Source organism: Ranitomeya variabilis, chromosome 5 (assembly GCF_051348905.1).
Source record: "Ranitomeya variabilis isolate aRanVar5 chromosome 5, aRanVar5.hap1, whole genome shotgun sequence".
Classification (NCBI taxonomy): domain Eukaryota; kingdom Metazoa; phylum Chordata; class Amphibia; order Anura; family Dendrobatidae; genus Ranitomeya; species Ranitomeya variabilis.
In genome coordinates, this window is record NC_135236.1 from 454,034,704 (window position 1) to 454,057,700 (window position 22,997).

A 22,997-nucleotide genomic window follows, 5' to 3' on the forward strand; every position below is an offset into this window, starting at 1 on the left:
GTGCCCGTCACTGATTGGTCGTGGCCGTTTTGCCACGACCAATCAGCGACTTGGATTCCATGACAGACAGAGGCCGCGACCAATGAATATCCGTGACAGAAGGACAGACAGACAGACAGAAAGACGGAAGTGACCCTTAGACAATTATATAGTAGATAGCTGAGCTTGTAGGCTAAAGACTGGTGAAAAAGGAAAACTCGGCTAAGAGGGGAAAGTGTAATTTAAGTTCTGCTCAAACTTTTCACCTGTTTTTTCACGAGCTAAGTGGTAATTCTGCCTTGAACTGAAAATCTGAATAATCTGACTAGGGCCTTATTCAAACCTCACTGATTTTTCTTGTGTGCAAAATCCGTCTGTTTCATCAGTGCTTTGTCTTTTTTATCCGAGTTTGGTTAATGTTTCAGTTTTTCTCTAATGAAATAAAAACGTTTGGAGGTTTTTCAGGAGTCTGTGAAATTGCATGAGTGCTGCGAGTTCTTTTCTCAGACCCATAGATTTGCATTCCCATGTTTGTGCTGAGACGCAAGTCAAAATCGGACAGGCAACCCTTGCTTGTGTTGTGGCTGTGGAATAGCCGCGAGATATGCAGCCGCAGGGACTCGAGCATAGTATTCAAGCATGCCAAAGATACTCTGTTAGCACCTGAGCATGCTCCGATAGCACCTTATCCGAGCACGTTCCTCATCACTAACAGGTACCAGTTCTATCAGTTAGGAACCATGCTAAAACTTGTAAAAACTGTGGTTTCTATGAGCCGATTTGTTCTGCTGCTTCCCTGTAATATTAAATAGACTGATCTATGTCCAGGTTTCACTACAAAGTATAATGCAGACTCGGCTCGGTATGAATATAGTGAACTCTTTCATTTTTTGACATTTTAGATATCACTTGAAAATATGCTCATAGTCTGATACTTAAAACAGAATTGATTGACAAGCGACAATAATTCATGTGGATGATCATAATTCCTGTATACATTTCAGTCCTTAGAGGAGAAACTAATACTAGCCCAAGAAGAACTGAAATCTAACAGGAATGAAATAAGTAGCCAAGTGAAACAGATCAAGGAGTTAACTACAGCGAAGAGCACCATGGAGCAGGAAATATCGACAAAGACGAACCAACTGAAGGAACATGGGCAAAGTCTTCAGGAATTTCAAAAACAGAAGGTAGTTTGCTTTTTCTTATCTTCACCTTAAAATATATTCAAAGATTTTTTAAGATCATCTGTTTCCAGCATTTGCAATCTCTCATTACTTTGTTGCTTTGTGCTGTATTATTTTATATTTTTCCCATATGTGTGATCACTATTTTTACAAGTTGATTTTAAAACTCTAGTATAAGCCGAGATTTTCAGCCCAATTTTTTAGGCTGAAAGTGCACCTCTCGGCTTATACTCCAGTCATTGTCCCAGGGGGTTGGCGGGGGAGCTGCAGCTGTCAAATCACACTCACCTGCTCCCAGCGCGTCGCTGCCTGTCCCTGCTTCTCCAGCGACCCCAGCTTGTTCCTGTGTTCAGCGGTCACGTGGTACCGCTCATTAAAGTAATGAATATGGATGCGACTCCACTCCCATAGGGGTGGAGCGCATATTCATTACTTTAATGAGTGGTACCAGTGACTGCTGAACACAGGAACAAGCTGCCAGCATCAGAGACCATCGCATCGGAGAAACTGCCAGGGACCTCGCCGGGAGGGTGAGCATTGAGAGATTCACCTGTCACCGTTCCACTGCCGCTCCGTCTTCCGCGTCCTCTGACTGTGACATTCAGGTCAGAGGGCGCAATGACGTGTTTAGTGTGCGCGCCCTCTGCCTGAACAGTCTCGTCAGACTGACGGAAGATGGAGCGGCGCGCGGTGGTGGAACGGGGACAGGTGAATATTGCAAGTGCCGGTGTCCCCGCCTGCGCAGGACAAGAGGTGAGTGTGTCATTTTTTTGTTTTTTTTAATCGCAGCAGCAGCAGCATATGGGGCAAATGTTTCTATGGAGCATCTTATGGGGCCATAATCAACCTTTATGCAGCATTGTATGGGGCAAATATTTCTATGGAGCATCTTATGGGGTTATAATCAACATTTATGCAGCATTGAATGGGGCATAATATTCTATGGAGCATTTTATGGGGCCATAACCTTTATGCAGGATTATATGGGGCAAATGTTTCTATGGAGCATCTTATGGGGCTATAATCAACATTTATGCAGCATTGAATGGGGCATAATATTCTATGGAGCATTTTATGGGGCCATAACCTTTATGCAGGATTATATGGGGCAAATGTTTCTATGGAGCATCTTATGGGGCCATAATCAACCTTTGTGCAGCATTATATGGGGCATAATTTTGTATGGAGCATCTTATGGGGCCCATCATGAACTTTATGGAGCATTATATGGGGCGTATTTTGTATGGAGCATCTTATGGGGCCCATCATGAACTGTATAAAGCATTATATGGGGCTCCTGATTCAATATGGATATTCAAAAACACTTAACCTACTGATGTCTCAGTGAATTTCACTTTTATTGGTAACTATTTTTATTTTTGAAATTTATCAGTAGCTGCTGCATTTTCCTCCCTAGGCTTATACTCGAGTCGTTAAGTTTTCCCAGTTTTTTGTGGGAAAATTAGGGGTCTCGGCTTATACTCGGGTCGGCTTATACTCGAGTATATACGGTATATATTTTGTGAAATCTATGTCGAGAAGCCCCTAAGAAGAAGTTGGTAATTTGCTGAGTGAAACCATATTATCCTCTTTCACTACCATTGTGTCCATATTTGTTTTATTCTGTTTTCAGGCCCTCCTAGATAAAGAGTTGAGTGATGAAAAAGTGAAAGGAAATAATTTAACTGCCCTTAAGGGTAAGTTAGAAGAAGAACTGACAAAGAAGAGAGAAGAGCTAAAGAATTTCAGAGCAGAATCTCAAAAGGTATTTGTTTAATAGGAAGTAATTCTGGATCATACTATACGATTTAACATACTAAATATGAGTAATGCATTTAGCGTCTTGCAAAACTCACTCAGTTTTGGTTTGGGGCAAAACTTCTGAGTGGGCCCCTAACCAGGTAACCTTAATTACAACTGGGTGACGCACCCTAATAGTGGATGTAGGAGATTACTGCACTGTTGCTGAAAATAATCTCTGTACAAAAACCAACATTGATATTACCGTCATTTGGTCAGTGGTAAAAACCACTCCTCCAGAACATATAAGTGATTACAGCACATGGTGACTTACAGAGGACGTTCTTTCTGATGGAATCGTTCACTTTTCCCGTCTTTTCCATCTGGCCCTGACCGACATGACAACTTCTTCCAGCCAGGACTCGTTTGCAGAGAATACAACAAAGACACATTTCACTTCTCGTATTCCAGCCATCACCATCTATTCCCAACTGCTTATCCTGCTGATACCTCAATGCTGAGCCACTGCTGAAGTATGTGTCCCTATTACTGCACCTACTGTGTGGTTCGGTGTGCCCACTAAATTGTAAAGCAACCCTCTAGAATATAGTAGTGCCCTAGAAAACAGCCCACATTTTGCCCACTAGAAACCTAGAAAGTAATAATGCCCTGTGTGCCCCTTTGACAGTCACAGTAACCCGAGTTCTCCTATAACAATAAGTGCCCACTTTACATTTAATAATGTCCCAAGTTTCTCCCCTGTACAGCTCCCCTATACACAGTATAGTGACCCCTCGCTGTATAGTACCATCCACACAATATACTGACCCCTTAGTAGCCACCAAACTGTTTAATGGCTTCAACACTGTATGATGGCCCCCTCACTGTAATCTCCACACTGTATGATGACCCCCTAGATAGCCTCCATATTGTATAATGCACCAGATAGTTCTCAATATAGTATAATGTACTCCCCATAGGCCTCTATAGTATAATGCATTCCCCATGGGCATTTAGTACAATGCACTCCCCATAGGCAGACTCTATAGGGTATACTGCACCCCCCTGTAATGATTATAGGGGATAACTCAGGAGACTCTTTGCGTGGAACAAGACAACTACAGGACACAGTTTTATAAGTGGTAAAGTCTATATTATCACACGGTGATTCAAACAGGTGCAGAGCGAAGCTCAAGTCCACAACACTTGGTGTAAATATAAAATGCAGCTTAACAGTCTATAGGAACCTTAGAGGTAAAACGCAATCAAGCAGAATGTCTATGAAGCAGAGTTGTACTTGAGAATACTTGACACGAATAAGTCCTTGATAGTCCAAACACAGATAGATAAGCTTACAAGGCAGTTCAAGCAATGTCTTAGCTCAACCAGGAAGGCCTGGGTGATAATCTCAGATTTAAGCAGAGCAGCAACAGCTTACATGTCCAGCAAATGCAGATGGAAACAAACACAAGCAGCCAGATGGAGGAGGATTACTGGAAATCGATGTATGCAGCAGAAACTCAGAGTTGAGTAGCAAGATCTCCACACAGGTTCACAGGAGCAGGTGCAAAGCCAGGGAGTCACCAGGGTAGAAGCTGGATGCAAGGCAGAATACTCTAGCACAGACTAAAGGCTGGGGTGGAGTTATATAGCAGGAAGACACAATGCACATGAGACCAAAGACGCCATCTTGGAAAAGGGCAGTAATGCACAAAAGGTAATCAAAATGTTCAGAGTCATGACATCCCCATAGGCAGACTCTATAATATTCTGCACTTTCCATAGGCAGACTCTAGTATAATGCATCCCCCCATGGGCAGACTCTATAGTACAATGCAGTCCCCCATAGACCGACTCTATAGTATAATTGCCAAACCCCCCCCCCCCCCCCCCCCCCGTAGGCAGACTCCATAATGCAACCCCCCCTCCACAGGCAGACGCTATAGTATAATACAGACCCCCGTAGGCAGATTCCATAATGCACCCCCCCCAAAGGCAGACTCTCTAGCATAATACAGCCCCCCATAGGCAGACTATATAGTATAATGCAGCCCTCAATGAGCAGACTATATAGTTTTAAGGCAGATCCTCATAGGCAGACTCTGTAGTATAATGCACCCCCCATAGGCAGACTCTATAGTAAAATAAGCCCCTCCTTCCCATAGGCATACTCCATAATGCACCCCCTCACCGTAGGCAGACTCCATAATGCACCCCAACCGTAGGCAGACTCCATAATGCACCCCCCCTCCATACACAAGCAGACCATAGTATAATGCAGCCCCATAAAAGTAATAAATAAATACCTCTCTTCTTCCTGGTTCCTCCGCTGCTCTGAGCGCCCGCACATCTCTGGACAGCGGACGCCGAGTAGTGACGTCCATGCGACCACTCTGTGTCGGTGACGTCAGACATTGAGAGGGGATGATGGGAGAGGTAGCGTAATGCTCCTTCTCTCATCAATGCGGTCAGCTGTATCGGCATCTAGCCGATACAGTTTAACCTGCGATAACTGGCGGGGGCCCACTACTGGCACCGCCCCCTGTGCACGCTGATACAGTACAGCAGCCTAGCTCCGGGTGGGCCCTTCAGAGCGCGGGGCCCCCTCTACCCCCCCGGTAGCTATGCTACTGGTACCAATGCAACATGTTGTAGGGGCGGAGTTATATTATGTGCTGTGGGGCTGAGGCCACGTCATATACGACAGGTGCCAGCTGTGCTATACAGCGTTGACTGAAAATGACACTCGTCACTGCTGTTTTGTTATGACTTGCCTTCCACTGTGAGCTACCAAGACTAGCGATTAAAGGGAATCTGTCAGCCCATTTATGGCCTATAAGCTGCGGCCACCACCATCAGGGGCTTATCTACAGCATTCTATAATGCTGTAGATAAGTCCCCGATGTAACCTGAAAGATAAGAAGAGCAAGTTAGATTATACTCACCTGGGGCGGTCTGGTCCGATGGGCGTCGCGGTCCAGTCCGGGGCCTCCCATCTTCATATGACGACGTCCTCTTCTTTGCTTCCTTCTCCGGCTGTGGCGTACTTTGTCCAGTTGAGGGCAGAGCAATGTACTGCAGTGCGCAGGTGTCGGGCATCTCTGACCTTTCCCGGCGCCTGCGCACCCAATGATATAAAGTTGCATGATTCAATGCACCAAATTGTATGGAAGAAATTTGTGACCACATCAGTTTGTGTTAGCATGAGCCTCTAAGAAAAAGAAAGAAAAAAGAAAAATAGTTTTAAAGAACACCTCTCGGCAAGTCAAAAGAAGAGAGTTTTTGCTCTGATTTTATTTCCACTACTCCCCTTAATATTCTGCCTTTTTTCTTATTTATTTATTTTTTTAAATCCACCGTACTGTTTTAATCGATTTGGTGCTGCTTTTTGTCTTTATAAGAGGGTAAGGCTCACGGTGTAATAATGCAGAGCACCATAAGGACATACCTCCAGAGAGTACTGTGAGATACACCCCTAAAAACTTAAATAAAAAGGCCCATATCTCTGGAATCATATGGCAGATTTTAAAACAGAAGCAAGTGGAAACCTCGGGAGCAGCAGGAGTAAAATAAGAACAACAACTGGCCACTTATGACTTCATGACTAGTCCTCTTTTAAGCACTCTGGAAATGTTGACATGAGTGTAATTTTTTCGGACATGTCTTCTTTATATCATGGTTTCATAGCTGTAAAATGAATGCTTTCTGATGTCAAACAGAAAACCAACAGTTTGGAAGAAGCCAAACAACTGCTGATTCAGCAGAAGCTGGAGCTGCAGGGGAAGATGGAGAGCTCAGTGGCAGCCCTTAAGCAGGAGAAGAATCAGCAGCAGACTTTGAAAGATGAACTGAAAAGAAAAGATGACGAATGGAAGAAGCAGCACTCAGACCTAAGAGAGAAACTGGTAACTGATCAGAGTTAAATGTCTAAGGAAAGCCATTATTGCTTTTGGTTCACCAGTTACACATATTCACATAAATTGCTATTTTATGATAACCTAGAAAAGCAAAAATATACAATTCATCATCTCTGTTGTATGTCCCCTTCTTTAGACAGTGGAAGGAAAGGAAAAAGAGGAGCAAAAGAAGAAACATGAAGAGAATGAGTCTAAGCTGAACATGCAGATCACAGCCTTAAACGAAAACCTGGCAACCCTGAAGAAAGAATGGCAGAGCAGCCAGCGAAGGGTCGGGGAGCTGGAGAAGCAGACAGATGATTTACGTGGAGAGATTGCAGTCCTGGAGGCAACAGTCCAAAATAACCAGGAGGACAGGCGGGCACTTCTAGAGAGGTGATTACAACGCTATACATTGCTCCTACGGTTGAGCCCTATGGAGTTCAGTGTTCAGTCCGCACTAAAGACTCCCTTGAAGCCAGTCGCCTCTCATTGTTACAGGTGGATTATATCACTAGGCTCACAAAGAATTTCCTCTGGGGTTGACTGTAAAGTCTTCATTGTATTAATTAGCTTCATCGCCATATACCGTACTTTTCGGACTAAAAGATGTACCCCAAATTTTGGGAAGGAAAATAGGAAAAAAAATATTTTTTATGAGACGGGTCTGTCTTATAGTCCGATTTAGGGTATCTTTCCTGTCGTGCTTTGGTGGTGAAGCAGGGTCACAGGGGGCATTGTCCCTTCCTCAGGATTCTGAGACCAGCAGAAGAAATCTGCCGGCCTTGAGTGGGAGAAGTGGGTGCCCCAGTCGCGGGCTTCAGGGAAATAGCCGCTGGAGGTGGTGCTTCCCACATGGACATCTCGGCCGGACCAAGGTCCCAGTCTGCGTATGCTACAAGAGAATGGCCGTCGGGAAATTAATCCTTTCCACTCTGCCTCACTGCTGAGAACGGGCACGTAGGATCGCAATGCTTCCGACTTCCAGAGGAATGGACCATGCCTCTACCACCTCCTCAAATCCCCCCCTTCCCCCCCGGTAAATTACATTCGGACTATAAGACGCACCTCTCCTCCTTATTTCCCCCAAAAAGTCCCTCTTATAGTCCATCAAATACGGTACTTTTTCTTATGCATATTAGTTTTACCTCCCCTTCTCACCCCGGCTAGTGAGTAATAGTGACTGTTCCAGTTGAAAAGGCTGATTTTACAAGCATACTATTCTCTTTCAGATATCTCAAAAGTGAAGAGGAAATTAAAAAGCTACAAGCCAAAGTAGTTGAGCTGCGGAAAAAAGTTGATGAATCTACATATGCCATGGAGGAGCTTGGGAGAGAAAATCAGTCTCTACAGGTGATGGGGCGGTAAACTTCTATCACATGATGCTCTTCTTTTATGCACTTTTTATTGTCAGAAACTAAATTGTGTCCTTTATCCCCTTCACGACCTTTGACGTACTTGCACATCAAAAGTCGTTAACCCGCACATGACTGCTGATTTATTCAGACATCATGTGCCTTTAAAAGCGACGGGTGGAGCTGAGCTTGGCCCATAGCTGATAACTTGTTAATATTCCATTGTCAATCTATGACAGCAGCATTTAACAATCGCCGGCATGGGACGCGACATTCCACGCTCCAAACGGCGCGCCCGTGACATGATTGCAGGGCACCGACAGATTGCCTTGACAGCTGGGGGTCTGCTGAAGACTCCTGTGTCTGTCATTACGATCCTCCTGTGAAATCCAGCCTGTGGCTGGCGTTCATAGGAGATCATGATCTTTTTCTATACATAGCAGAGCTGATGCACTATTATGTGTACCACCAGTGATCAGACAGCTTCAAGTTCACAAGATACTTATAAAGTAACATTTCCCACATGTTTACTTTACATCAGCACAATTTTGGAACCATCATTTTTTTTTTCTAAGTAAGTTATAAGGGTTAAAAGTTGACCAGCGATTTCTCATTTTTACATAATTTTTTTTTAGGGACCATATCACATTTGAAGTCACTTTGAGGGGTCTATATGAAAGAAAATAACCAAGTGTGACACCATTCTATAAACTGCACCCCTCAAGGTGCTCAAAACCACATTCAAGAAGATTATTAATCCTTCAGATGCTTCACAGGAATTTTTGGAATGTGGAAAAAAATGAACATTTAACTTTTTTCACAAAAAAATTACTTCAGATCCAATTTTTTAAATTTTGACAAGAGTAACAGGAAAAAATGGACCACAAAATTTGTTGAATAATTTCTCCTGAGCATGCCGATACCCCATGTGAGGGAGAAAACCACTGTTGGGGCGCACGGCAGAGCTTGGAAGGGAAGGAGTGTCATTTGACTTTGAATGCAAAATTTGCTGGAACAATTGGTGTAAGCGTTGTCTCATTTGGAGAGCCCCTGATGTGCCTAAACAGTGAAAATCCCCCACAAGTGACACCATTTTGGAAACTAGACCCCTCAGGGAACTGATTTAGATGTATGGCGAGCTCATTGAACCCTCAGGTGCTTATAAACAGAAGTTTATAACGTTGAGCCGTAAAAATAAAACAATTCAATTTTTCCCCACAAATGTTTTTATCACTAAATATTGCGTTTTCATAAAGCTAACAGGAGGAATTGCACCATACAATTTGTTGTGCAATTTCTCCTGAGTACGCCAATACCCCATATGTGGGAGAAAACTACTGTTTGGGCACACGGCAGAGCTTGGTAGGGAAGGATCATCATTTGACTTTTTGAATGTAAAATTTCCTGGACTCATTAGCGGATGTCATGTCCCATTTGGAGAGCCCCTGATGTGCCTAAACAATGGAAACTCCCCACACGTGACCCCATTTTGGAAACTAGACCATCAAGGAATGTATTTATATGCATGGTGAGCACCTTGAACACCCTGCTGCTTCACAGAAGTTTATAACGTTGAGCCATGAAAATAATAAAATCACTTTTTTAGCCCCAAATTTTGCATTTGTAACAGGAGAAATTCCATCATACAAGTTGTTGTGCAATTTCTCCTGAGTACGCCGATACCTCATATGTGGGGGATGCTAGTTTGAGGCACAGTGCAAAGCTCAGAAAGGAAGAGGCGCTTTATTGGAAATCAGATTTTCCTGGAATGGTTTGAGGGTGCCATGTCACATGGGCAGTGCCTCTGAGGTGCCAGAACAAGAGAAGCTCCCTATATGTGAACTCATATTACAAACTACACTCCCCAATGAAGTTAAACTAGTGACCAGTATGTTGCAGTCGCCGGTACGTTATGCCCAACCCGTGCTTCTGGAGACATGCACCCGTAAGTTAGACAGGCTCTCATCGCTTCAGAAATGCAAACATGGGGACGCAATATGTAGTTTAGGTACACTGTGGGGCTCAGAAGGGAGGAGGGGCATTTGGATTTGGGTGTGCAGAATTTGCTGAATTTCTTTTGGCGGGTGAGGAGCCATTTCACTTTTTCAGAGCCTTTGTGCTACCAGTAATGTGGAAGCCCCCTATATTTCCGTTAACAGATGACGGACCTGAGTGAGGGCTTGCTTTTTTTGTGGATTGAGTGAAAGCTTTTATTGGGAACATTTTACATAACGTTTGGGATAACATTTATCTGGCGCTCTATGCTGAGCACTTACTTTGGGGTTTCCATCTAAATCTCAAGAGTGATGTGATTCAGATGAAACCTCCATTCACTATAATGAGGCAGCAGAGTTACTCTGGACTCCGTCTGGCCTCTGTTCAGTGTTGTCCTTCTTTTCAGAAGTGCACAAAACTGTGGTCGACGGCACTTTTATGCAATCCTAAAAAGATGGACAATACCAGATCACAGGTCAGACGGCTTCCTCCATCTGCCTCATTATAGGGAATCTTCAGCTGGGGGGTTCTGTCTGATTCACGTATTTCAGAGATTTACAGGGAAACCCCAGTGTAAGTGCTCAGCGCAGAGCGCAGGATAAATGTGCACCGAGCCTTACTGCGATCTTTAAGCAGTTCCATTTGCGGTAAAATTGATAAGGCAAGTTTATTCTTTGGGTCAGTACGATTACAGTGATGCCTCATTTATATTTTTTTTATGTTTTGGCACTTTTAGGCTATGTGCACACGTTGCGGATTCTCTTCGGATCCGCAGCGTTTTTTGCGGTGCAGAAACGCTGCAGATCCGCAATTGATTTACAGAACAATGTAAATCAATGAGAAAAAAAAAAAAAAGATGAGCACACGTTGCGGAAAATCCGCTGCGGAAACGCTGCGGTTTAAAAGAAGTAGCATGTCACTTTTTTGCGAATCTGCAGCGTTTTTGTACCCATTCCATTATAGAAATCCGCAGGGGAAAAAAACGCACAAAAAACGCGACAAATCCACAGCTGTGTTTTCTGCCAGGAGAGGCAGAATCCGCACCAGAAATTCCTAAGGCTAATCCGCAACGTGTACACATAGCCTTATACAATAAAAACTATTTTATTGAAAAAATAATTATTTTTGCATCGCTTTATTGTGAGGGCTATAACTTTTTTATTTTTCCACTTCCACTAATGGAGTTGTATGTTGGTTTGTTTTTTGTGGGAAAAGATGATATTTTCAGCGGTACCATTTTTTATATTATTATTATTGTACATTTTTATAGCGCCATTTATTCCATGGCGCTTTACATGTGAAAAGGGGGCAAATATAGACAAATACACTATGTTCCAAATTATTATGCAAATCACATTTTTATCACATTTTCCTAAATGGTCAGTGCAAATGACAGTCAGTCTAATAAAAGTCATCACCCGTTAGATTATACATCGAATTTTATTGAAGAAACCTCCCAATGATAACAGTATAATCTCCAAAATGAATAAAAACTCAAAATGCACTGTTCCAAATTATTATGCACAGTAGAATTTCTAAACATTTGATATGTTTTAAAGAACTGAAAATGCTCATTTGTGGAATTTGCAGCATTAGGAGGTCATATTCACTGAACAAAAAAGCTATTTAACGCCAAAACATCCCAACAGGCCAAGTTACATGTTAACATAGGACCCTTCTTTGATATCACCTTCACAATTCTTGCATCCATTGAACTTGTGAGTTTTTGGAGAGTTTCTGCTTGTATTTCTTTGCATGAAGTTGGAATAGCTTCCCAGAGCTGCTGTTTGGATGTGAACTGCCTCCCACCCTCATAGATCTTTTGCTTGATGATCCTCTAAAGGTTCTCTATAGGGTTGAGGTCAGGGGAAGATGGTGGCCACACCATGAGTTTATCTCTTTTTATGCCCATAGAAGCCAATGACTCAGAGGTATTCTTTGCAGCATGAGATGGGGCATTGTCAGCATGAAGATGATTTTGCTCCTGAAGGCACATTTCTGCTTTTTATACCATGGAAGAAAGTTGTCAGTCAGAAACTCTATATACTTTGCAGAGGTTATTTTCACACCTTCAGGAACCTTAAGGGGCCTTACCAGCTGTTTCCCATGATTCCGGCCCAAAACATGACTCCTCCACCTCCTCGCTGACGTTGCAGCCTTGTTGGGACATGGTGGCCATCTACTACTTCATCCATCTGGACCATCCAGGGTTGCTCAACACTTATCAGTAAACAAGACTGTTTGGAAATTAGTCTTCATGTATGTGTGGGCCCAATACAACCATTTCTGCTTGTGAACACTGTTTAAGGGTGGCCGAATAGTAGGTTTATGCACCACAGCAAGCCTTTGAAGGATCCTACACCTTGAGGTTTGAGGGACTTCAGAGGCACCAGCAGCTTCAAATATCTATATAAAACAAATGTCAGACAAATAATAAATATATGGCGACTCAATCGCATAATTATACAAACAGGAGGAAAAAATGAGTCAAAACTAGCCCAAATTAATATGAAGAAGGTTTGTAATTTATTGATTTTAAACAATAATAACTGAAACATACATTAATCATATAATAAATAGAATTGTGCACAGTGATCAATTCCTGGGTGCAACCAGGAACCAGGTATGCAGATAGGACAACAGGTATATCCAATTATTAGGGTTATCCAAAATTATCCCCTTATATCATAAGGTTAGCATCTAGCACATGGTATAAATATCAGTGGTTAAAGGGCTATACAAGCAAAAGCCATAGCGTACCATGCGCCCGATCTATACTGACCATATCAGGGGGCCCCCTGAGGAAGCGGCAACACGGCGAACGCGAAACGCGCGTTGGGGTACGGCACCAGGACGCAGACTCGGCACTTTGTGGAATATGGGTAAATAAACATGTCCATTCCCCTTATCCTTTACCTTTTTTCCTTTGGATTTGATATGGTCAGTATAGATCGGGCGCATGGTACGCTATGGCTTTTGCTTGTATAGCCCTTTAACCACTGATATTTATACCATGTGCTAGATGCTAACCTTATGATATAAGGGGATAATTTTGGATAACCCTAATAATTGGATATACCTGTTGTCCTATCTGCATACCTGGTTCCTGGTTGCACCCAGGAATTGATCACTGTGCACAATTCTGTTTATTATATGATTAATGTATGTTTCAGTTATTATTGTTTAAAATCAATAAATTACAAACCTTCATATTAATTTGGGCTAGTTTTGACTCATTTTTTCCTCCTGTTTGTATAGCTTCAAATATCTGTTTACTGCTTTGTAATGGCTTTTTAGCAGCTGCTCTCTTAATCCGATGAACTTGGCTGGCAGAAATCTTCCTCATTATGCCTTTATCAGCACAAACACATTTGTGCTCAGATACAGCCACAAATCTCTTAACAGTATGATGATCACGCTTATGTTTTTGGAAAATTTCTAATATTTTCATCCCTTCACCAAGGCATTGCACTATTTGATGCTTTTCAGCAGCAGAGAGATCCTTTTTCTTTCCCATGTTACTTGAAAACTGTGACCTGCTTAATAATGTGGAACATCAATTTTAAGTAGTTTTCCTTTAATTAGAATCAACTGGAAAACCAATTATCAACTGGAAAACCAATTATCACATGTGTTTAAGATTGATTTCAGTGATCCATTGAGCCCCGAGACACAATACCATCCACGAGTTTATTTGAAAAACAAAACAATTACATCTTTATGACACTTAAATCCAATTTGCATAATAATTTGGAACACAGTGTACAACTAAACATGAGCAAAAAACAAGGCACACAGGTACATAAGGAGGGAGGACCCTGCCCGCGAGGGCTCACCGTCTGCAGGGGATGGGTGAGGATACACTAGGAGAGGGTAGAGCTGGTTGTGCGGTGGTTCAGTAGGTTGAGGATCACTGCAGGTTGTAGGCTTGTCTGAAGAGGTGTGTCTTCAGGTTCTTTTTGAAGGTTTCTATGGTAGGCGAGAGTCTGATGTGTTGTGATAGAGTTCCAGAGTATGGGGGAAGCATGGGAGAAGTCTTGGATGCGGTTGTGAGAAGAAGAGATGAGAGGGGAGTAGAGAAGGAGGTCTTGAGAGGATCGGAGGTTGCGTGTAGGTAAGTAACGGGAGACCATGTCACAGATGTATGGAGGAGACAGTTTGTGGATGGCTTTGTATGTCACTGTAAGGGTTTTGAACTGGAGTCTGTGGTTGATGGGAAGCCAGTAAAGGGCTTGGCATAGGGGCGAGGCTGGGGAATAGCGGGGAGACAGGTATATTAGTCGGGCAGCAGAGTGTAGGATGGATTGGAGTGGTGCCAGAGTGCTGTAGGGGAGGCCAGAGAGTAGGAGGTTGCAGCAGTCAAGGCGGGAGATGATAAGGGCATGCACTAGTGTTTTTGTGGTGTTGCGGTCAAGGAATGCGCGGATCCGGGCGATATTTTTGAGTTTGAGACGGCAGTAGGAGGCAAGGACTTGGATATGTGGCTTGAAAGAGAGGGCCGAGTTGAGGATCACCCCGAGGCATCGGGCGTATGGGACTGGGGAAAGTGAGCAGCCATTGACATTGATAGATAGTAGTGATGAGCGAGTATACTCATTGCTCAGGTTTTCCCGAGCACGCTCGGGTGACCTCCGAGTATTTGTTATTGCTCGGAGATATAGTTTTCATCGCCTCAGTTGCATGATTTACGGCTTCCAGATACGCTGAAAACGTGAGGAATGCCTGTTTGTTAAGCTGAATACATGTGGGAATTCCCTATCTGGAAGCCGTAAATCATGCAACTGAGGCAATGAAAACATCTCCGAGCAGTAACAATTAATCGGAGGTCACCCGAACGTGCTCGGGAAAACCCGAGCAATGAGTTTACTTGCTCATCACTAATAGATAGGTCTGGTGGAGGGGTAGAGTGAGATGGGGGAAAGATGATGAATTCTGTTTTGTCCATGCTCCGTTTTAGAAAGCGAGCAGAAAAGAAGGCCGAAATAGCAGACCGTGTGGGATTTTGGTAAGTAAGGAGGTGAGGTCAGGTCCGGATAGGTAGATCTGCGCCAGATAGGTAGATCTGCGTGTCATCGGCGTAGAGATGAAACTGCAAACCATGGGATTCTATGCGCTGTCCTAGGCCGAAGGTGTAGATGGAGAAGAGTAGGGGTCCTAGAACTGAGCCTTGAGGAACACCGACAGACAAGATGCGATGTGAGGAGGTGGTGTGGGAGAGGGAGACACTGAATGTTCGGTCTGTCAAATATGACGATATCCAGGATAGGGCCAAATCTGTGATGCCAAGAGATGAGAGGATCTGTAACAGAAGGGAGTGGTCCACCGTCATTTTGATCGCGTTTTATTCCACTTTTTGTACAGCGGTATGATGATAAAGCATTGTTTTTTGTCTTTTGTCTTTTTTTTATGGTGTTCCCTAAATGGGATACCTAGTGGGACCGTTTTATTGTTCGGGTAATTATGGATGCGGCGATACCAAATATGTGTACTTTTATTTTTTAGATTCTTTTTTAATTATTTTTATTTATTTTTATATATATATATATATATATATATATATATATATATATATATATATATATATATATATATATATATATATATATATATATATATATATATATATATTTTTTTTACTTTGGCCATAGACAAAGACAATCATTTTTTGCAGGCTGATCGCTTCTACAGCATGCAGATGCAGCAGCATCCTTATGCTGTAGAAACTGTCAGCTCTGGACTGACAGAAAAACTTGCTGATCATACACCGCGCATGATCATCAAGTTTCCTAGCTCTGGTGACCCGCATGTCATCATGACGACATCGAGCAACGATCGAGACCCTGTGTCATGCCGCGGGGTCTCCGATCCAAGGACAAAGTGGTTGTGTATGACCAGCAAGTTTCTTAGTTCTGGTGACCCGGATGTCATCATGACGACATCTGTTCACCATGGCAACGATCGGGACCCCGCGTCATGCCGCGGGGTCTCCGATCTTAGGATAAGAGGAGTTGTCTGCTGGCTTCCAGAATGATACGATCATGTTCTATCGCTGCATTTCGGGGGGTTAATGTGCCGGGAGCGGTCTGTGACCACTCCTGGCACTTGGTGCCGGGTGTCAGCTGTCAGAATCAGCTGACACCCGGCGGTGATCGCTCACACACCCCCGTGTGCGTGGGTGATCGAGCGAACGTAACAAACCGTCCCTGGTCAAATAGGTCCAGGGCACATGGACAAATTATTACGTCTGATGTCAGAAAGGGGTTAAAAATAAAACAATAACAAAAAAATAAAATATACACATTTGGTACTGCGTTTTTAAAAGTCTGATCTATCAAAGCATGAAATAGACTAACACTAGAATTGCGTGTTTTTTTGTTTTTTGCTTTGCAGTAAAGTGCAATAAGAGGTGATAAAAGCATCGTATCTACCTCAAAATCGTATCCATAAAAACGTCAGCTCAGGTTGCAAAAAATAAGCCCCAGATCCTGAAAAATAAAATGGTACGGACGGGTCTTGGAAATTGGCGACAAAAGCGATTTTTTTTTTTTTCTCCTTACAAATTTCCCATTTTCTTTTTCACCACTTAAATAAAAAAAAAAAAATCAAGCTATGCATATTAGGTTTCTGTGTGCTCATACTGACCTGGAGAATCATATTTGCAGGTCAGTTTTACCATATAGTGAACATAGCAGTAAAAAAGCAATTGTGGAATTTCTCTTTTTTTGCATATTCAATGCACTTGGAATTTTTTTCCAGCGTTCCAGTGCATCACATGTCAAACTTAATAGCGTCAGTCAAAAGTACAACTTGTTCCACAAAAAGCAAGCCCTCATATGATTATGTTAACGTAAAAATAAAAAAAGTTATGGCTCTTAAAAGAAGGGGAGGGAAAAACGAAAATGGAAAAAAAAAAGAAAATTACAAGGTCGTGAAGGGGTTAAGTAAACCAGAGTGAAGCTACTATCAATAACTTAATAGTTGTCCAGCCTTCCTGAACATGTCACCGCTTAATTGTAAAGTGCGGCGGAATACGTTGGCGCTATAAAAATAAAATTGTGATATTATTATAGTCTCTGTGGGATAAGCCAGCATTTTGATTAGTTCTCTGGTGAAAGATGGATCGGGCATGTTGGATTTCACCCTAATCAATACTTTGTTCCCCATGTGCTAATTTACTGCCCGAGATGTCTGGAGATGCCTATATCCTCTCTCCCCATTAAAACACATGCTACCTTGCCCACTATAGGCATGTATCTCTATAGAAGAGACAGGAGAAAAAGTTGTGATATTTGTAAGGCTGGCATAAGGCATGGAATAATAATAATTTTAGGCCGTTTTTTAGTTGAACCAATTTCCGAGGCTGTAAAGTAAGGTACATAGAAACGGCATTTCTGTTTTATTATTTTTTTTCTTCATTTTACAGATAAAACACAGTCAAGCATTAAATAGGAAGTGGACTGAAGACAATGACGTGCAAAACTGCATGGAGTGTGGGAAAGGATTTTCAGTAACAATCAGAAGGGTAAGTCCTAAAATGTCTTTATATAGATCTGCCATTACAGGGAGTTTGTCTGCCCCATAACGTCTTTTACACTCTCCACATAGCTATGGAGCGGACTTAGTCTCTATGAAAGTTACACCTTTTCTTTATTATTTAGTAATCTGTTCTTCCTTAGTGCTGAAAATCCTCTTTAATCTAATATGCTAAGTTAGTGCTCGGTGCACCCTTGGTGTGGCCAAGCTACTATGTCTGACGTTTCTCCCACCACCTTTGCATGCCTCACTCCCTGCCTCTACCTTGAATGACAGCTCTTGCTTTACAAGAGATACCGCTGCAGACAGCCATCTTTCTTATAAAGCAAATGCTGTCAATCACAGCAGAGGGATGTGACAAGACACCATGGCAGGACACCATTTTTATTTACCAGGAATCACTTGATCATATATTGCATTGCCTATACTGCTATTCCTTACATAGCCTAAAGCAGAAAAGACAGAAGCAGTGATAAACTGCTTCTGTCTTCTCCCAAAGGTCCGCAACTGACTCATAAAGCTGGAGCAGGTCAGTCCTTGGTTGACACAGAGGTCACTCCTGACTTGGCGGTTGGGAACACGTTAAGAGATGCATATTTAATAATTAACTTGTTTCATCTTGGGCTTTTTGTGCACCACAAACTAAAATCACTTTTAGTAGTGGTGAAGGAAGGACAAAATCCTAAAAGCAAGCAGAAACCGTTTTACAAGCAGTTTAGCCGCTATTGTCACTGTCCGTTATTAGCATTTAATGTATTTTTCATTCTCTTTGCAGCACCACTGTAGACACTGTGGAAATATCTTCTGTGCAGAATGTTCCTCGAAGAATGCCTTAACGCCCTCGTCCAAAAAACCAGTCCGTGTCTGCAATACATGTTTTACCGATTTGCAAGGATAGGAGCGGATGCGTAGGCAAATTCCATGTAGTATTTTTGTTATTGCACTTCATTAAGCACTCAGAGTACTTATCCCTTTGGATGAAGATTGTAAAATGAGGAAACACGAAATGACCTTTTTCAGTTGTTTTCTTGCTACAAAGTGAAATTATTGTATTTTTCATGAGACACGAGAATAAGAGCGCATCCTGCCCCGCACATATCGTTTGCCATCTGCCTCCAATTTTCCGCACATATCGTTTGCCATCTGCCTCCCATTTGGTTTCTCAGCTGCCTGTAAATAGTAGCAAAACAGAAAAGTAACAATGTATTTTTTTATCCATATTTTGACAGTAGCCGCCAGTCTAAACCGTAGTTTTACTGCACGAGAGTGAATCTGTCATGCTATAGAAGGATCTTTTTTATTTCATCCATCTGAGTAGGTGTTGCTGGCTCTGCATGCTGTCCCCCTCACTGCAGACCGGTGGATGCAGACTTCTCAATGAAGATGAGTATTTTACCATCCAGATATGTGGCCTACATCTGTGCTGTAATATCTGTGAGTCCCCAGAGACTTGTGCTATGTACACGTGTGTACTTGTGTCTGTCTAATGATGAGTAACTACAGAAATATGGCTGATCCGTACTTTGTCCTAAGGCGCGACTACATTGCTTATTTGGGTGATATTTTCTGTGTATGTGACCTTGTCTTTTATGATGCCATTGGTGATGACTGGAAAACAAGACTTTTGTCGTGCGAAGGTGACATGTCGGTTATGTTTTTAAGCAAATTACCGGTAGGTGCTTTTTGCAGAAATACATTTAATAGTGAGGTGCAGAGTTAATGATTGCCATATCCAATACTGTGACATGGCAGCGGAGTAAGCTGTAAAAACGGATTGACTGTATTCAAGCAGGAGGATAGTTGTAGACATTAACACTTTAAACGTTGACATAAGTTTGACATAAATCACAATTGATCCATTAAGTGACAGCTTCCATTACCTCTTCATTGGTCTGTCTGGTTTCTATTTAATTTTTTCCATGCAGCATTATGCAGATCTGCCAGTCATGGGCAACGGAGATATGATGGAATGGACCCTTGTCACCAAAGAGAACAAAGCCTAATTCATACAAACTATGGCTAAATAGTAACGTTATTGTCCTCTTGTCTTATGTAAAGGTTGCTGTCTGTAAAAGGAAACAGGAAAAAATAGATGGCACTTTTCATGGCTACCGTTGTATCCACCTCTTGACCACGAGATGTGGCCATACACATATGATCATCGAATGAACTCTCCAACCAACGTTTTTCAGATGTCACCCAGGATGTCAAATATTGGAGAACAAAAGTATATTAGATTCTAACATGCATGGTCTTTAGTTCACGTGGAGATAGCAAGCCACTGCCAGAGATGTTTGGCACAGACCCAAGACCCTTTCACATAGGCAGATTATGAAGTTCCCACTTACTGATAACACTTGAGCAATAGTATCAGTGGTGATGAACCGACAAACAAAGCTCAAGGGAAATTTCTGTACTCGCCTATGTGACTGCTGCTGCCAATTTGTGGTTTCCCCTCTATTTCCAGCATTAGTGGGTGGGCACGGGATGGCTAATATGTAACTTGCATACTTGAGGTCACCTGCCCATTAGATTGAATGAATGCATAGTACAGCTGAAGAAGTTTATATTGAGCCCAAAAACCCCTTCAAAGTTTGTATTTGTGAAACTGGAATGCCTCACTGCTAAAAGTAAGAATGCATGAAGTGACCAACCAGTTAAGCTACACCTGTACTTTTATGTAGCTTTATCTAGTCATCGGTGAACCTTTGTATTTCAGCCGTACTTTTTTCCCAAAAGCACATACCTTTCCTTATTGAATGTTTGCCACCACTGTCATTTTTCATACACACTCCAGGTGAAATATTTGGTGGACTTGTTACTCTATCAGGTATTTGAGTGAAGGCTTCTGTCCCTTGTACAGCTAACAAGCATGGTTTATGATATACACTTGTTTTCTGGCTTCCTTATTTGTAAACAGTGGTTTCGTTAAGGAATCGGCACTAAAATTCTGATTTTCAAGACCTCCACACGTCCTATTGTTATGTATTTCATCCCTTTCAATGCAAAGCAGTCTTCATATAGTGCCTAAATCTTTCTGTCTATGGTGAATTTTACTCCTTGGCTACTTTCATTTGTATGGCACAGTTGCACATAGATGACTCTTCTCCATCTCTTCCTAAACAGTTCTTTAGCCATTGTCAAAAAAGATGTGACTATTAATTACTTACAATAAAGAGGTGTTTTATTGTGAAGACCCCATGGCACAAAAAGCTTGCGCATATCTGGTCTCCTGGTCGTTGTGTAATGCAGGTTGTTACATACTCACCGGTAGCCGTCTTCACCCGTTTTCAGCCCCGCTCTGGCACCACCACGTGACTGCAGTTGTGACCATCTGTGTGAAGCAAAGGTCACTTATTGGAAACTTCTCACTGCACATCTGTGAGAGTTAAGAACGTGGCTTATAGCCTGGTACTGAGTCCCACAGACATGTATTGAGAATAGCGACTTGGGAGTACACCATGATCTGGCAGGTTACAAAAGCTGTTGATTGGTGTTGGAGTGGGGATGTAAAGAGGTGCAGCCGCCAACCGGTGAGTTAGTATCTACATGCATTAAACTTGCGTATTTAATTATTTAAAAAGGGATTGAAAAACATATGCTGGAACGGTGCTTTAATTAGCTAGCAATACATAAGGTTGACATCTAACATCTGCTGTACTTGCTCATTTAATTACTGATGTATATGTATTGACTAGTAGTTAAATCAAAAGATCCTGGTATCCAATAAAAATGAAGAGATCCATAGTAGTAAAATTGTATAACTTTATTAATAGTTAAAAACAGTTAATGCACAAAAAATAATAAAAATAAGAATGCCTCACAAGGGAGACGCCACAGACTCTTATAAATATGTGTAATGAAAAATTAATCAAAATTAATAAATGCTACAATATGAGGTAGTGATGTGCAAAGCCGGCAAAAAAAAGGAATGGTAGGGAAGCAGGAAGGAAAGAAACCTGGCTTCTTCTGGGGGCGGCGAGACGTGCGTCGGGGTGTGGGGACACCACTCTGCTACATTAAGGGTATGTGCACACGTCAGGATTTCTTGCAGAAATTTCCTGAAGAAAACCGGAAATTTTCTGCAAGAAATCTGCTTTTTTTTTTTTTGCGTTTTTTTCCCCGTTTTTTTTTTCGCGGTTTTTTTTAGCATTTTGCAAGCGAAATTAGCTTGCAGAATGCTAAAGTTTTCCAAGCGATCTGTAGCATCGCTTGGAAAACTTGACTGACAGGTTGGTCACACTTGTCAAACGTAGTGTTTGACAAGTGTGACCAACTTTTTACTATAGATGCTGCTTATGCAGCATCAATAGTAAAAGATAGAATGTTTAAAAATAATAAAATAAAAAAATGGTTATACTCACCTGCAGACAGCCGATCTCCTCAGCGGCGTCCGTTCCTATAGATGATGTGTGTGTGCAGGACCTTCGATGACGTCGCGGTCACGTGAGCGGTCACATGAGCGGTCTCGCGACCAATCACAAGACCACAACGTCATCGCAGGTCCTTCACACACACCATCTATAGGAACCGAAGCGGCAGCATGCACCGCTGAGAGGCGGGAAGACTCCGGGGCCATCGAAGGTGAGTATATCACTATTTTTTATTTTAATTCTTTTTTTTTTTTACCAATTATATGGTGCCCAGTCCGTGGAGGAGAGTCTCCTCTCCTCCACCCTGGGTACCAACCGCACATGATCTGCTTACTTCCCGCATGGTGGGCATAGCCACATGCGGAAAGTAAGCAGATCAATGCATTCCTAGGTGTGCGGAATCCCCGCAATTCCGCAAATTTAATGAACTTGTTGCTTTTTTTTCCGCGATGCATTTTTTTCCGCGAAAAAAATCGCAACATTTGCACAAGAAATGCGGAATACACTGTAAATAATAGGAGGCATATGTTCGCGTTTTTTTCGCGTTTTTATAACGAAAAAAACTCGAAGAATACTGAACGTGTGCACATGGCCTTAAGGTGAATTACTCTGGATCTATTTACGCTTTAGGGCTGCATAGGTATTCTCTCCTCACTGTTCGGTATCAGTCTTTTGGCTGTGGAGATACCTACACACAAGCCCATATGTCGGTGGCATTTTTTAGCAGGAATATTCCACTGTGAGTCTGGTATACCTTCCATTGTATCTGATATTTGGAAAGACTGCACATTATACTGAACGCCTACTAAACCATTGCCTTTAGATACATCTCCATATTATGTCTTGATCTTTCCTTCCTGCTTCCCCACCATTATTTTTTTACCGGCTTTTCACATCACTACCTCACATTGTAGCATTTATTATTACTTTTGAAGAATT

General features: G+C 42.3%; 1 protein-coding gene across 6 annotated transcripts in view; it reads left to right on the forward strand.

The window, feature by feature from the left end:
* The window catches only part of EEA1 (early endosome antigen 1), a 206,943-nt gene extending 187,731 nt beyond the window's left edge, over window positions 1-19,212 (forward strand). For all 6 annotated transcript variants that reach the window (XM_077265415.1, XM_077265418.1, XM_077265414.1 and 3 more), the window contains 7 exons: window positions 984-1,169; window positions 2,800-2,931; window positions 6,626-6,811; window positions 6,960-7,198; window positions 8,035-8,155; window positions 17,576-17,674; window positions 18,461-19,212. In XM_077265415.1, the coding sequence (XP_077121530.1) occupies window positions 984-1,169; window positions 2,800-2,931; window positions 6,626-6,811; window positions 6,960-7,198; window positions 8,035-8,155; window positions 17,576-17,674; window positions 18,461-18,583 (1,086 nt within the window). In that variant the 3' untranslated portion in view covers window positions 18,584-19,212. The remainder of the gene's footprint in view (window positions 1-983; window positions 1,170-2,799; window positions 2,932-6,625; window positions 6,812-6,959; window positions 7,199-8,034; window positions 8,156-17,575; window positions 17,675-18,460) is intronic.
* The last annotated feature ends 3,785 nt before the right edge of the window (window positions 19,213-22,997 follow it).